At 41.3% G+C, this 16,934-nt stretch overlaps 1 protein-coding gene across 1 annotated transcript in view; it reads right to left on the minus strand.

Moving 5' to 3' along the window:
* The window catches only part of ARHGEF33 (Rho guanine nucleotide exchange factor 33), a 166,599-nt gene that overhangs the window by 23,381 nt on the left and 126,284 nt on the right, over positions 1–16,934 (minus strand). The window contains exons 13-16 of the mRNA XM_044292262.1: positions 15,807–15,955; positions 10,994–11,161; positions 4,857–5,610; positions 2,954–3,087 (exon numbers count right to left, since the gene is read on the minus strand). Coding sequence (XP_044148197.1) covers positions 2,954–3,087; positions 4,857–5,610; positions 10,994–11,161; positions 15,807–15,955 — 1,205 coding nt within the window. The remainder of the gene's footprint in view (positions 1–2,953; positions 3,088–4,856; positions 5,611–10,993; positions 11,162–15,806; positions 15,956–16,934) is intronic.

Here is a 16,934-nt window from a genome sequence, read left to right on the forward strand (position 1 = left end):
GGGGTAGTCAGACGAAGCCGGAATCAGGAACCAACGGGGTAGTCAGACGAAGCCGGAATCAGGAACCAACGGGGTAGTCAGACGAGGCCAGGATCAGGAACCAGAAGCAGCAGCAGTCTTGGAAGCATGTGAACACAGGAGGACCAAGCAAGGAACTGAAGCCACAGACCTCCTATATATATGAGCTGGGCATCCAGCTCCTCCCAGTGGGAAGGAGGAGCCGCAGGGTGGGAGGCTACAAGAAAACCCAGAAACCAAGATGGCCGCCAGCACATGTCAAACGAAGGGAACAGCAAGGAGGTAAGACCATGACACACTGTCCTAGGGGGAGTAAAACTGGGAGAGTCATTGGTTGAGAAGGATCTGTGTGTATTAGTAGATCATAGATTAAATAACAGCATGCAATGCCAGTCAGCTGCCTCTAAGGCCAACAGAATTTTGTCTTGTATTAAAAGAGTTATGGACTCGAGGGACAGGGATGTAAAATTGCCACTATACAAATCATTGGTACAACCTCACAAGGCATACGTGGTTCAGGTCTTTGCTCCAGTCCATAAAAAAGATGCCCTGGAGTTAGAAAAAGTGCAAAGGAGAGCAACTAAACTCATAAAGGGCCTGGGAGATCTCAGCTATGAGCAAAGATTAAACAAACTGAATTTGCTTAGTCTTGAAAAAAGACAAATATATAAATCGACCGTACAAACAAAATCAAGGGAAGCTATTTTGTGTTAAACCCCCTCAAAAAACAAGGGGCCAATCCCTACGCCTGAAGAAAAAAAAGATTCAGTCATAAGAGGCGACAAGCATTCTTTACAGTAAGATCTGTGAATCTCTGGAATAGTCTGCCACAAGAGCTGGTCACAGCAAATACAGTAGATGGCTTCAAAAAGGCTTAGATTACTTTTTAATTTAATATAACATTGAGGCTTATGACAATTTATAGAAATCTTGTTCTACACACCCTTTCCCTTTGGCCCAACCCCTTTTTAAAATGAAGATGGACATTCATCCAGGGATTTGTTCCGTGAATCAATATAGCAGGATTACAGGCTGGACTTGATGGACTTTTGTCTTTCTCCAACCTTAACAACTATGTAACTATATGATGGAACACTGAGAACTGTAACTTACAATTGACCAAATACCACTCATTGTGCCTGCCATCCGACAAAAGACCCCCCCCCCCCCCCAGTTTGTCTTTTTTCTACTTGCCCTGTGCATCACATTTGTCAGTTATCCATGTTTCTTTTCATTATTCTTCCTTAGTTGGCCATAATGGACCATTTTTGATTGGCCAAATATTGTGAAGGAACAATATGCACTGTCAGTGCCCATACATTTTCTCTCCTCGTGGTTATACTAGTTTACGCTGTCATATTCTCTGTTTAAAATTTTCAATAAAGATGTTTGTAAAAAATAAAAAGGCCACTGTGCTCTTGGAACTTTCAGTGCAGCAGATATTTTTGGGAAACCCATTTCCAGGTCTGTGCTTCCACATACTCACACAGTCTGGCTTGGTTTTTGCTCAGATATGCATTGTCATCTATGATCCTTATGTAGACAGGGCTGTGTGTTTCCAAATCATGTACAATCAACTGAATTTACCACAGGTAGACTCCAATCGTGGTATAGAACCATCTCAAAGATCAAAAATGGGAGACCCCCAGAGTTAAATTTCAAGTGTCATAGCAAAGGGTCTAAATACTTATATTCATGTGAAATTTAAGTTTTTCCCAAAAAATCTAAAATTCTATTTTTACCTTCTCATTATGAGGTATTGAGTGCAGATTAATGGGGAAATTTTATATTTTTTATTTTATTTTTGCATAAGGCCACAACATAACAAAATATGAAAAAAGTCCCTAAATATTTTGTGCATTGTTTCATGTTGGCATAGTCATAGCTAGGCAAAAAGATTCAGTTTATTGCTTTTTGTATTTAAATTGGTGCCATATCTTCTCTACCTACACAGTTTTTTTTTTTTAAGAGATTGGATAATTTACATTATAAAAAAAATAAACAATTAATATTTTCAAATGAACTGATTAGCAGCATGTCATATACATTTCTATGCAGTTACAATTAAATGTGATTTATTCTGTTTATTTCCCAGTAAGCACTCACTGGTAGTGCACTAAAGAAGCTGGTTTTCATATTGAAACCTTCATCGGGAAGGATGCATACGTAGGTTGATAACAAAATGAACAATTTTCCTGATGTGTTACCATGCATGTATTATCCTTGTGGAAGAATTATTACTGTGATAGAAGTGCAGTGTTTTATGTTATGTTGCAGACTACATAATTTTGTATTTCTTTTACTGGGTGACTATTAAGTAAAAATGTGGCATGCTTCGTCCTAAGCATTTAGCCACGCTATTTGTGTACCTAGTCTTTTGTGTTATGTAGCTTTAAGGGGTTGTACAGCAATATATATTGATAAAGACATCAATATCAGATCAGTGGGGGTCCGACACTCAGCTGTTTGGAGAGGAGGCGGCGCTCCATGTAGGCGCTGCTTCCTCTTCATTACACCGCCCTTTGAAAATCTCAGCAGTGCAGTGTAATGACAAGTGCTTGCTCCATTCACTTGAATAGAGCGAGTACTTGCAATTACACTGTGTCGCTGCTCCAGGGGAGAGGATGCGTAGTGTAATGAACTGGAAGCAGCGCTCACATGGAGCGCCGCCTCCTCTCCAAACAGCTGATTGGCGGGGGTGCTGGGTGTTGGACCCCCACCAATCCAATATTGATGACCTATCCTGAGGTTATATTTATATATATATATATACATATTGCTGCACAACCCCTTTAAATCTATGGTTACTCAGAACTGTTCTGTCTAAAACAGTGATTGCATTTTTTTACTCCTCAGGTAATATTTAGTAGACTGCATTAATTCTGGACATTCTTCATATTTCACACTGGACATACAAAGCCTTGGCTGTACTCACTTCTTTTTAAATAGTTTGCGGAACGAGCTTCGGAAGCCTCCCTTCTGATCTGATCTGGGATGATGATCACTGAAAGATGTTTGCTCCGTTTCATCCTTATGGTAGAATCTTGCATTTCCATCCATGTGGATATCCTATAGTTTCAAAGATATTAACTGGATGAAAAGAAGTGATGGGATACAGATAGAGCATATAAACTGAGAATACATAAATGGTAATATAATAATAAGCAAAAGGAAAGATCAGAATTGTCTGTACAATGGAATGATAAAGAGGATTAAATATATACATATATCCTTATGGGTCCAGTTGTCCAAGGGAATTTACCATGATAGTATCTAACTGGACACCTTCCTGAACAGAAGAAAAAAAACATTAGAAAAATTACAGTGAAATATAATGTTTAAAATTGGTAGGATGCATGGCAGCGATCCAGGATGGCCACGTCTTACTGCATTTGTCTCTAGTATTAGAAATGATGGGAGTAATTTTCTCACCCAACATTAATATATTGAATGACAGCCAAATAAGATAAAAATGATTTCTATTGATGAGCTACATGAATATGTGCAGCCATTAGATTATACTGCATTCATTTGTTGTGTGAGAATTAAAGAGTCAGATTTTGTTTTACCTAATAAGTAGATTGAAAAGAGAGTAGGAATCTCACACTTTTGACCATCATTTTAAAGGGATTCTGTCGCCTCGTTTTAGGTTATAGAGCTGCGGACATGCACGGCTAGATCGCCGCTAGCATGTCCGCAATGTACTGGTCCTATAGGGCTGTGTCCTTTTATTGTGTTTAAAAAATGATTTTAGAGATATATAAATGAGCCTTGTAAGGAGCCCAAGGGGCTGTACTAACCTTCCTGGTGCCCAGCCACGCCCCCCTGTAAAGGAGCCCAGCGCCGCCTGCGTCCTCCGAATCTCCTTCTTGCTCACAGTTAGATTGCTGTAATCTCGCGATGCGCGAGCTCGTGCATGCGCAGTGCCGGCAAAGTGTTTCTTCCCTGTGCTGGCATCAGTCTCAGAGAAGGAACTACGCATGTGCGAGCTTGCGCATCACGATTTTACGGCGTTCTAACTTTGTGAGCAAGGAGGAGATTCGGAGGACCCAGGTGGTGCTGGGCTCCTTCATAGGGGGCGTGGCTGGGCTCTAAGAAGGTTAGTGCAGCCCCTTAGGCTCCTTACCAGGCTAATTTAAATATCTATAAAATTATTTTTTAAACACAATAAAAGCACACAGCCCTATAGGACCGGTATATTGCGGACATGCTAGCGGTGATCTAGCCATGCATGTCTGCAGATCTATAGGCTAAAACAAGGTGACAGAATCCCTTTAAGCTCTTTACAAAAATAATTTGCAGTCAGGGCATAGAGGGGAGGCTCCTGCTGCAATCAGGGCATAGAAGGGAGGCTCCTGCTGCAATCAGGGCATAGAGGGGAGGCTCCTGCTGCAATGAATCAGGGCATAGAGGGGAGGCTCCTGCTGCAATCAGGGCATAGAGGGGAGGCTCCTACTGCAGTCAGCTGTCTAATAGTCGGACACAGGACAGTGAGGAGGAAGAGGGGCATAGCTGAACTCCAGGGAGAAGCAGAGATAGGGGCACAGTTGAGCTACAGGGACACACAGAGAAGAATTTTAACATTTCTAATTGTAATATCAAACAAAATATGATTAAAGGAGAAGTTTATGGGAGGAATTTCTGGTATATTATTTAAAATTCATTTTTGCATTGTCTTTCTTCAGTATTCAGGCGCTCCAATTAAAACGGTTTTGCAAATACAGCAAAACTCGAGTCTATGGGCAGTGAATAGTATTGCAGCTCAACCTACTTGAAATGCCATAAACAGCCCAAGGAAAAATACAGATGTAATTTTCTAATTACCCAAAATTGCTCACCTCTAGTAAGGATCTACTATCCACATGTGGTCTCTGTGGAATGTAGAAGGGCCTATGAGAGCTGCGGACTGAAGTTGATAGACCATGAGATTGGGTGTTTCTGTCCTGTTTTAACTGCATCCTGTTGGCATGGGTGCTTCTGGTGCTGTACAACCTGGTAGTCACTGTCTCTTGACTGCGAGGGAACTCCTTGAGAGATCGGCTCAATGGTTTGTTTTTTGCATGTATACCTTCATTTCTATAGCTGCTGTTGCTCACCGGGGACATGCAACTTCTGGCTAAGGGTTGATGGCAACGGTCTGTTCTGTTGGACTCAAGTGTGAAATTTATTGGTCTTAAAAAGCAAATATCAAGGCTGGATTCTGAGGAGCCTGCAGAACATGACTCATAAAGAGTTCTGTTTGGAAAGCTTTCCTCTTCATATGGAGTAGAAATTCCTATTATTTCACCACCATATTCAAATTCTTCATAGTTTCGGGCAAAGTTACCATCCGGTAAAATATTGGATGAGGTTCTTGTGGACCTTTCAACATCAAGCATTGCGTCCACAGCATTAGTTTCATATTCCATTTCTGGAATAGACTGTAAAGGTAAGGGATTGGCTTCTTGATCGTTCCCAATGAATGACAATGGTGCTGTCATGTTCTCTGATTTTTCATGCTTCTTTCCTTCAGCTTCCCAGTCTGATGCCTTTAATGGCTGGATGGTTTCCACTGGAGTCTGTCTGCTCTTTTTCATATGAGGAAGAAGATGCCTTAAAAAATATAGACTCAAGTGACTATTTTGATTTGAGAACTACCGTACATATATGGTTTTGGTTACATGTACATGAGAAAATGTGTATGTTGCTATAACTTTTACAAATATTAGGGTACGTCCACATAGGATATAATTTGCTGCAGAAAAATTGACCATGGCTTTTGCAGTGGATCTGCAGCACAATCAGCAACAAATATGTGTCATTGTCACTGTAATCGCCATTGTTTTATGATCAGCCAAAGTCTAGTCCTATGAAATCCCAAAAAAAAGAGTGTTTGGCATATTGAACTGATAATAATCCACTTAAAAATAACCTATTACCACAAAATCTGGTGCAATCTGCTGGCAGAATGTTATAGAGTAGGAGAAACTGATTGATATACAGTGGTCCCTCAAGTTATAATATTAATTGGTTCCAGGACGACTATTGTATGGTGAAACCATTGTAATTTGAGTAATCGGTTCCAAAGCCCCAAAATGTCATCCAAGATAAGAGAAAATTAAGATTTAAGAAAAATAGGCAGATAACTAAGACAGATAAAGCAAGTCCTTACATATAACAGTCAGGAATAGCTGATAACTAGCAACTAATACAGCTATTTTACCAGAGAAGTGGCCTTGATTGGTTGGATCTGAGTCTGAGGCATTGTATGTTGATTCTAGTTTCAACGTATGATGGGTCAGAAAAGACCACTGTATGTTGAAAATATTGTATCTTGAGGCCATGGTATCTTGAGAGATCACTGTATAGTTTTATGGGAAATAATCAGCAAAACGCATAATTTATAAATTCATATCTGTGCGTTTTCTGAACTTAAAGGGGTTGACTCATCACAGACAATGGGGCATATCGCTATCAATCACTGATAACACCTCCCCTGTGTACCGCTATCAGTGACTGACAGCTATGTCTGTTTAAACAATTACACAGAGAATGCTATCAATCACTGATAACCCCTCCCCTGTGTACTGCTATCAGTGACTGACAGCTATCTCTGTATACACACTTACACAGAGAAAGCTATTAATCACTGATAAGATCTCCTCTGTGTACAACTGAAGTCAGGAAAAGCAGAGATTTTAATGTATTAATTATAGATTTTACTGAATCTTTACTAGTTCATAGTTACACCCTATACAAGTTTGAATCTTTACCCACAAAGATTTTTTATCACTCTGCTCAGCTCCTTCTCCTATATAACCTGCTGCCTGCAGAGTACACTGCATTTTGTGGTGACAAGTACTCTTTAATGGGAATCTGTCACATTGTTTTCCCTTATTACACATCTGGCAGTGTTCTCCTGTACACCAAATCAGCATTCTAAATATACCTTTATTAGCATTTGTGTGAGTTGCTTGCAGCAGAAAAAACGCTCATTATTTGTTTTGCAAATCAGGCACCAAGTGCCCAGGGGGTGTTATCTATCTTGCATGTGCCCAAGACTTCCTGTCCTAAATGTTCATGATAGCCCCCCCCCCCCCCCCCCCTACCTAACGCCTTCCCCCTTTTTCTGTGATGTCAGTCAACCCCCTAAGTGAAATGCTGTCCATTAAAACACTGTTGTGTGCATCAGCGAAACAGTTTGTAATGTGCATGAACCATCAAGCAGTGCGTCACACCCCCAACAAAAGAGGAGTAACTGTGGACACTGACTTTATCGCTCCTCTACTTCTTCCAGCAGGCCTGCTGTGTGCTGCTTGTCGGCACAAGCTATGAAGCTAATGACCACAGCCACAGCAGTGTTTGGCACCAGACTGCATTTCACTGAGGAAGTTGAATAACATCATAAGGCGTTATGAACATTAAGGGCAGGAGGCCTTGGGCACATGGAGGATGGATAACACCCCCCTGGACACTTGAGACTTAATTTCCATAACAAATAAAGTACGTTTTATGCTGCAACTCCCACAAATGCTAATATAGATATGTTTAGATTGCTGTTTTGGTGTACAGCAGAATACTGTCAGAAGTGGAATACGTGAAAATGAGATAATAGATTCCCTTTAACCCCTTTACGCATTATCACGTACATGTAGGTAATAACATATAAGCTCTTGTATGGGGCGGTCTGCTGCACTCCATACGTGGCATGTACCCAGTCATATATCCCTCGGATGCCACGGTCAATAGCGATTTCGGCATCTGTGGAGTTAGGCTTATGGTGTATGGGACAAATGATCAAAAAATAGCAGGTTTTTACCCCGTAAAAATGCTGAAAGTTATGTTAAAAGTGAAAAAATAAAAATCTTAAAAATGAATATCACTCCCTCTTCCAAATTTGGCATATAACTATAAATTAACAATAAAAAAATAAACATAACTGGTATTGCCGCATCCTGACATTTTTTCAACTATTGTTCTACTACTGTTTTTCCTGCGCAATGTACGCCATAACAGAAAAAAATAAAGACACACAATTCGCCATGTTTTTCTCACCTTGTCCCCACACAAAAAATTTAAAAACAGTGATCTGGTATAACCGTAATCAAATTGACCCACAGAATAAGGACATCATGTCAATTTTAGCACACAGTGAATGCTGTAATATCAAAAGCCCAAAAACCCTGGTGGAATTGTGATTTTTTTATTTTTTTTAAATACAAGAGGTTTCCCAATACAAGACATGGTAAAGGTATGCTTCAGACACAGATCATAAACTTAGTGGCCCACATTCACTAATGTCAGTGCAACTACATGTTGTAAACAACACTACAATTTTGAGCAACCTGTCAGTTTTTGCCGCATCTAGCCGTAGCACAATCCTCTACACCTAGCACGCCAAGGCAGAAATGGGGTGTGGCTCTATGGGAAAGGGGCAAAGCCAAAGAGGCACCGTTTTGCACCAAAATTGTGCCTTAATCCTGTTGTAAAATTCTGACGCCAACTAAGCCAGTCATGGTTCGTATAAAGTTGGTGCAAAGGTGGTGGTGGGTTTGGTGTCTTTGATGTTGGGTGAATGGGTAGAGGAGTGCAAGGCAGGACAGCAAGGGGGCCGGACAAGATGTGATGACCAGACCATCTTCATAGTCTTATAGTAAAATAAAGTTTCAAATACCTAGCAGTAGGTACAGTTTTGAAGTGTTTAAGGGTACTTTCACACTTTCCGGTATTCAGTTCCGTCACAGGAGCTCAATACCATAAAAAAAAAAAAACTGATCAGTTTTATCATAAGGCATTGTGAATGGAGAGCATTACGTTCAGTATCAGGATGCATCAGTTAGGTCTCTCACGTTTTTTGAAAGGAGAAAATACAGCAGCATGCTGCAGTTTTCTCTCCAGCCAAAAATACTGAACACTTTCCGGAATGCCAGATCCGGCATTAATTTACATTAAAGTGTATTAATGCCGGATTCGGCATTAAGTGTTCCGGCAAAACGGATCCGGCTTTCAGGTCTGCTCATGCAAAAAAAAAAATTATACCGGATCCGGACACCGGAGAGACGGATCCGGTATTTCAATGCATTTGTCAGACAGATCCACATCCGGATCCGTCTGACAAATGCCATCATTTTGCGTCCGGATTGCCGGATCTGGCATACAGTTTCGGCGACGGAACTGCCTGCCAGAATCCTCTGCCGCAAGTGTGAAAGGTACTTACAGAGTAGGCTTTTCCAAAGGCTGTATATAGAAAATGGCTATGATATAGATACATGCAATCTTCCAAAGTTACTGAAGGCGTTCAATCACTCTCGATATTTCTCTACGAGGTGCAGTCCTAGATCGGATGGCCAGTCCATCTCAATAGTGTGGTGGATGCCAGAAGCAATATACGCAGACCACCTGCAGCAAAGTCTAAAGCCGTATGTGTGCATTACCTTTAGGCCTCTTTCACACGGGCGTCATGGATTTGGGCCGGATAAGATGCGGGTGCGCGGCGGGAAAATGCATGATTTTTCCGCACGAGTGCAAAACATTTTAATGCGTTTTGTACGCACGTGAGAAAAATCGGCATGTTTGGTACCCAAACCCGAACTTCTTCACAGAAGTTCGGGTTTGGGTTAGGTGTTGTGTAGATTGTTTTATTTTTCCTTATAACATGGTTATAAGGGAAAATAAAAGCATTCTTAATACAGAATGCTTAGTAAAATAGGGCTGGAAGGGTTAAAAAAATAAAAATAAAATTTAACTCACCTTAATCCACTTGTTCGCGCAGCCCGGCTTCTCTTCTTTCTTCAGGATCTGGGTAAAGGACCTTTGATGACATCACTGCACTCATCACATGGTCCATCACATGATCCATCACCATGGTGATAGATCATGTGACGGACCATGTGATGAGCGCAGTGACGTCACCACAGGTCCTTTTCCTCCTGCACAGCAACGAAGAAGAAAGAAGAGAAGCCGGGCTGCGTGAACAAGTGGATTAAGGTGAGTTAAATTTTATTTTTATTTTCTTAACCCCTCCAGCCCTATTTTACTAAGCATTCTGTATTATGAATGCTATTATTATGTTATAAGGGAAAATTATAATGATCGGGTCCCCATCCCGATCATCTCCTAGCAACCATGCGTGAAAATTGCACTGCATCCGCCCTTGCTTGCGGATGCTTGTGATTTTCATGCAGCCCCATTCACTTCTATGGGGCCTGCGTTGCGTGAAAAAAATGCACAAAACAGAGCATGCTGTGATTTTCACGCAACGCACAAGTAATGCGTGAAAATCACCGCTCATGTGCACAGCCCCATCGAAATGAATGGGTCTGGATTCAGTGCGGGTGCAATGTGTTCACCTCACGCTTTGCACCCGCACGGAAATCTCGCCCGTGTAAAAGAGGTCTTACTGTCTCTGTCCAAGCATTGTCCCTTTATGGTATTCAGTGGTTCTTAGCAGTTTTTTGGCAGCTTTTACTCACAGGGATATTTCCCTGGACACAAAACAAGTCTTCCTTGTGGCTTTCTTACCATAAGACTTAACAGGGTGTGGGACCCCTACCCAGCAACTAACACTAAGAACTATTTTCTTCTCTTATACATAGCCGTAACATAGCTTTAACAGTAAACCATAGAATTAACCCTTCAGCAGTGAACAACAGCATTAACCCTTTAGCAGTAACCCACAGAATTAATTAATCCTTTAGCAGTGAAACAACTAGTCACTGCACTCCCAGCTCCTTCTTAACTAAATCCAACAGTAATCAATGAGTAGAAGTTGCGGCAACAAATTTACATTTTTGCCCATACTCTTTGAAAAGTGCTGGTGGTGCACGTGGCAATCCTTGCATCACTTAATAATCAAATTGTAAATTAAGGCAATTAAAATCACTTAATTTTATTTGACTGTTATTTTACTGAAATTCCCCTTAGAGTAATCTAGAAACCCCAAATATATCATTATAACCCCCCAGGTCCCCGTAATCTTCATCATGGGTTAACTTACATGACTGATGAAGAGGATCCTGATGTGGTGGTGTAAGGTTGGAGGGTCTCATCAGAGTGGGCAGCATTTTCTTTAATGTTCACCAAATTAGTCAAACTAGGAGGAACTTCCTGGCCAGTCACTATGGACTGAGATGCAAGGCCTTTGTACAGTTTAATCAATGATGATCTAAAAGAGACAAGATGATTATTTATGTAGATTTTACTACCCATAAGTTACAGATGCAAATGTATATCTGTTCAATATCAATCATTTTTAATCAAAGTGATTATAATTTAAAAAAAAATCTCACTTTTTCAGAAACAGTTACATCTCTCTTAGGCCTCATGCACACGACTGTTGTTGTGGTCTGCATCCGAGCCGCAGTTTTGGCGGCTCGGGTGCGGACCCATTCACTTCAATGGGGCCCCAAAAGATGAGGACAGCACTCCGTATGCTGTCTGCATCCGTTGCTCCGTTCCGTGGCCCGACAAAAAAAATATAGCATGTCCTATTCTTGTCCGTTTTGCGGACAAGAATAGGCATTTCTACAATGGGCCGCCTGTTCCGTTCCGCAAATTGCGGAAGGCACACGGGCGGCTTCAGTGTTTTGCGGATCAGCAATTTGCGGACCGCAAAAAACGGAATGGTCGTGTGCATGAGGCCTTAAGCACAGCCTGTGGTCCAGCAGCCCTTGATACGATTCTATGCGACCCATAACCATCCAGTCACAGACATGCTTGTTTGTGTTTAGTGGCTGTTCATATGCATTTTCCATGTCAAAGAAAAGGAGACTAAAGGGGTTTTTCTCTAGAAGTAGAATATTGGAGACCTATCTTCAGGATAGGTCATTAATATCAGATGCTTCGTTGAGTCATGTTGCCTCTTCCTAGGTCAGTGATGTCACGTTCTTCGGTCACATGGCCTATGGTTTGCAATACCCAGCACAGCCACTATACAATGTACAGTGCTATTGTATACTGCGAGAAGGCATCAATATTCCACTCCCAGAAAAAAAGTTAAATACTCTGCTGTCTCTGCAACTCATAAATTAAAACGTTAAGAGCCACACGCATTCATGGCCACCTCTTTTCTGGAGTGTGTTGAAGGGGTCCATTATCCTGATAGATGTAGGTCCTGGAATTGGAGCTGGCACTGATTAGACATTTATGTTATATACTTTGGATGGGTCAAAAATGACCCCGGCTCTGAGTTTTGCACATCTCCCTTGTGTCTGAATAGTGGTATTAATTATGAATTATCGCATCTCACAGTTTCTATGCCGCCCCCACCACTTTTCATAAAGGGGGCAAGGAAGGGACGGGGCGTGATCAGCAGCCGCGACAAATTGACCTTCATTTACGTCAGTTTTCTGGCGCATATGAACCCAGAAATCTACGGCAGCTCTGAGCTGTCATAGACTTCTGTTTAGGCTCAGGGACTGCCGGAGGATGCGCCTAATTTCTAACAAGGCCTGCGCCGCATCATAAATTAAGCTCATCCTTCAGCAGCGCCAGTCTTGATAAATCTCCCCCTATGTCCCCCCCAACCCGACACAATGCAGACAACTGACCCAATTACACTCTTCAAAATTGAAATTGCAGCACCAAGAAGGACAAGCCTTATGAGCATAAAGGAAGTAGCAGCTCACAGATCTGCAGATGATCAAATCTGTCACATTGGGGAGAGGCATTAAAGCCAGTATGAAAGTTATTTAGGCACATGAAACCTCAAAAATCAGATCAAATCGTGAGAGACAATTGTGCAATGACTCCTGTTTGTCAACGTGACTGTTATCGCCATTTGCCACAAATTGAGAGGGACAGAATCTGGAAATGGGAGACCTTATGGGAGTTTATCACTACGCACCTACACAGAGATATCCAAGCACTGTTGAACATTTCGTGTCCCAATGGTTAATATAATACGGATAAACTGGAATGACAACAAGAGGTAAGCAGAGTTAAACCTGTTCATGGAGGGATCATCTGATCAGAAAGGCGGCATGGCCTAAACGTGCTACCATGGCCTTGAGCATCTCCAGACTTGTGCCTGCAATAAATTTACCTGTCCGAGCTCCAGTATTGCCATTCTCAGCTATGACACCCTGCGGGCCGCGAGAGCCGCGCTACTGAGCCATGCGCCCCCTGCTTCATTAGTTACAGTGCACCATGCTCTGCTTTCTCCCCACAGCAAGCGTGCACAGGGGGAGACAAGCAGTTGGCTGAATTACAGTCCATCTGCTCAATTACCTGTTCTGCTTCCAGGCTGACTTATAGGAGAATCGGGTCACTGGACCAATCAGGTTCTGGTCCAGAGACCTGGCTCCTAATTTAAACCCCCTAATTGCATTAGACCATTGCCAGTGTTAGTCTTTGTTGGCTCACTAGCGTTGTTTCCTTGTTCCCTGTTCCTATATTGCTATTGGTACTAACCCCGGCTTGTCTTCTGACCACTCTCTGTCTCATGTTGTGGTACTGTGTAGCCTGCCTGGTGCTGACCCTTTTCGTATGTCTGACTTTTGTGTTGTCCATATTGTATCTTGTTTGTCCTGCATTTATATTAGTGTTGGGACTGTCGTCCAGTTGTGGTTCTGCCATTTAGGGCTTACACTGCAAATAGGTAGAGAAAGTGGGCTGAGTTCTAGTTCAGGGGCTTGGTGCCCTCATCTGTCTCTATCTACAGTTGTGACAGTGTCCTATTGTGCACATCTGAAATGTAATTGGTCAGCTATTGCAAAGAGAGCTGTCACCAAGTGCATTCAGATTGACAGAACATTCCTCAGACAACTACTAATAACCTCACTGATAGCATGCCAAGGCGTGTAGGTCTGTCTTTCTTTGTGTGGCGCTCATACTCAATACTGAATAAATCAAGATGTAACATTTTGTTTCAATTCTTCTATAATTTGCTTATTATTAACATGTCTATCAATCCTATGATTACTATAATTCAACGAGTTTTCCTTCTTGGTGTTACAATTTCAATGTTGAGAAGTGCACACACATTGAACACAGCACTGGGTCAGGAGCTGTGCATTGAAATATATATTTAACGACTTGCATTGTCTGGCCCTTTTGTTATAGTGACTGATAGTGGTACTGGCTGTTGGAAACCCACTGATGAACAAATGATGACATATTCTACTGATGTATTATTTATAAAATTCAAGACCATTGTATTGGTTTTACTCTTTGGTAATGAGAATCTGCCTCAAGCTTTGCTTTGTCTTTATTTTTGCTGCTAACTTGTCATTATGGCTATTTAAATTCTTTTTGTATGTTTTTACATTCTTTAAAATGTTATTTTACCACCAGATTTAGTGCTGTGTCTAACATTTTCCTGACAATGAACCCCATTGATTTTCTAATGCTTCTGACTCATTTATTTCCATAAAGGGGTTAGCCCATGATTAATGTAAAGAAATGAAAATCAGAGATGATATAGAACATGATAATCTGTTTCTTACAAAGCTAAACTAGCCCTATACCTCACAAGGATCCAGAGATCTCCCCGTTCATTGCTCCAGTTGCTTTGCTAGATTTATTTAAAGCTTACAGCTCATGGGGGGGGGGGGGGGGGGGTTCCTTCTGCTGCAGATCTCTTCCTATCACAGCTCAGGGGACATGTCCTTTCTGGTGCAGCTCTCTCCCTGCAACTGTCACAGCTTCTAACAGAAGATAAAGGAGGTGGCTGTAGAAGCATTGAACAGTAGTCATGCCCCCATAGCACCATTACACACTAGTCATTCCCCCATATTGCTTCTACACGGTAGTCATGCCCCCATAGTGCCTCCACACAGTAGTTCCCCCCAAAGTATAGTGCCCCCACAAAGTATTTATGCCCCCATAGTGCCTCCTTACAGTAATTATGCCCCTACAGTGCTGTCACACAGTATGTATGCTCCCATAGCACCCCCATACAGTAGTTATGCCCCCATAGTGCCAACACAGGATTTATGCCCATATAGTGCCCTCCTTTACTGTTAATAAAAAAAAAAAAGGACGCAGAGACAGTTGAAATGGAGACATAACTCAGCTGTCGAAATCTGGGACTGTCCTACTGGATCTGGGATGGTAGAGAGGTTTGCTGTAGTAAAATGAAAACGGTGCTGTTATTAGTTGATATGGGCAAAAAAGAAAGCAACACTCCCCTGCATTTCAGTCTGCACTTACAGAGAGATGAGAGGCAGACTGAAATGATGGGGAGATGTAAGGTTGAACAGACTCTACTCAAAGCGGCACTCTCAAAACAGTGGCAGAGATGTTCTTTCTGTGAATGGGCGCCTGGGGCAGCAGCAGGCTTTGCAATGTTTGAAGCCTTGACCAAAATGTTAGGGCGCCATACACATTCAATAGCTATGGGCAGCAGAACAATCCACTATCTCTCCCATTGGCTTGGCCGAATGTGTATGAGTATTTAATGGCAGGGAAAAGCTCCTGTCAGAGACTTCTGTTGGCAGCTTATCTCCCAGAGGAACAAAAGGCAAAAATACTCATTTTGCTGATCTTTCTCTCCCCTGACATCATCTGTCGGGGGAGAGTTGGGAGCTGCTCACACACATTAAACTGTTGGCCAAACCTGATGAGAACAGCAGGTTCAGGCAACAATGTACTAATGTGTATAGCAGCCTATAAAGAGAAAAAACATAAATTACTTTAAAAATGGTGGATGTTTTCTTTACCTCTCTACAGTAATTGGGCCAAAGACAACAACGAATATTTCTAGAAAAGAAATAGCTTTAGAAATCTTTTATATACAACTGGGCAACGCCTAGTGCATACACTATACTAATTATTAGATTTTTATCTCATGATAATTTATGAAAACATACTTCTTAAGTTTTTTCCGCTTCTGAATTAACAAATCTTCATTGTATTGAAAGAGAACACTATAGTGCGATATAAAAACACGCAGCCTTTGGACACAAACTAACAGTAAATAATAATCCGGGTGCTCCTGTTCTGTATACTTCAGGATATTCTGGGGAAAAAAACAAAAGCGGAAATAAGAAGCAGAAATACTAATTTCTTCAACAGTCCACACATTTGTTACAGTTTTAATGACATCTGGGGGGAAATTATCAAGAGGGGTATTTTTAAATTCAGGTTTGTGGGAGTCTGTATTCCTGTAATTTGTGCCAGGTTTATCAAATATTGAAGTTGTTTGAGCCACAATTCTGGAGAGGGAGCCTAATAAATTTTCCCCATACAGGTACATCTCAATAAATTAAAATATAACCAAAAACTTTATTTCAGTAATTCAATTTAAAAAGTGAAATTAATATATTCTATAAATTCAGTACACACCGAGTGATCTATTTCAACATTTTATTTATTTTAATGTAGATGATTATGGCTTACAGCTGAATGAAAACCCAAAAGTCAGTATCTTAAAAAATTAGAACATTATATTAGACCAATAAAAAAAAAAAATTTAATAAAGAAATATTGGCCTACTGAAAAGTATGTACAGTATAGTCACTCAATACTTGGTCAGGGCTCCTTTTGCATGAATTACATCATCAATGCGGCGTGGCCTGGAGGTGATCAGCCTGTGGCACTACTGAGATGTTATGAAAGCCCGAAGTTGCTTTAATAGCGTCCTTCAGCTCTTCTGCATTGATGGGTCTGGTGTCTCTCATCTTCCGCTTAACAATACCCCACAGATTTTCTACGGGGTTTAGGTCAGGCGAGTTTACTGCAAATCAAGTACAATGATACTGTGGTTATTAAATCAGGTATTGGTACTTTTGGCAGGAAATTATCATCTCCATAAAGCTTGTCAGCAGAGGGAAGCATAGAGTGCTCTAAAATTTCATGGAAGACGGCTGTGCTGACTTTGCACTGGATATAACACAGTATATGACATAGCTATAACACCAGCAGATGACATAGCTTCCCAATCCATCACTGACTGTGGAAACTTCACACTGGACCTCAATCAATTAGGATTGTGTTCA

The sequence above is a fragment of the Bufo gargarizans genome, chromosome 4 (assembly GCF_014858855.1).
Source record: "Bufo gargarizans isolate SCDJY-AF-19 chromosome 4, ASM1485885v1, whole genome shotgun sequence".
Taxonomy (NCBI): Eukaryota; Metazoa; Chordata; class Amphibia; order Anura; family Bufonidae; genus Bufo; species Bufo gargarizans.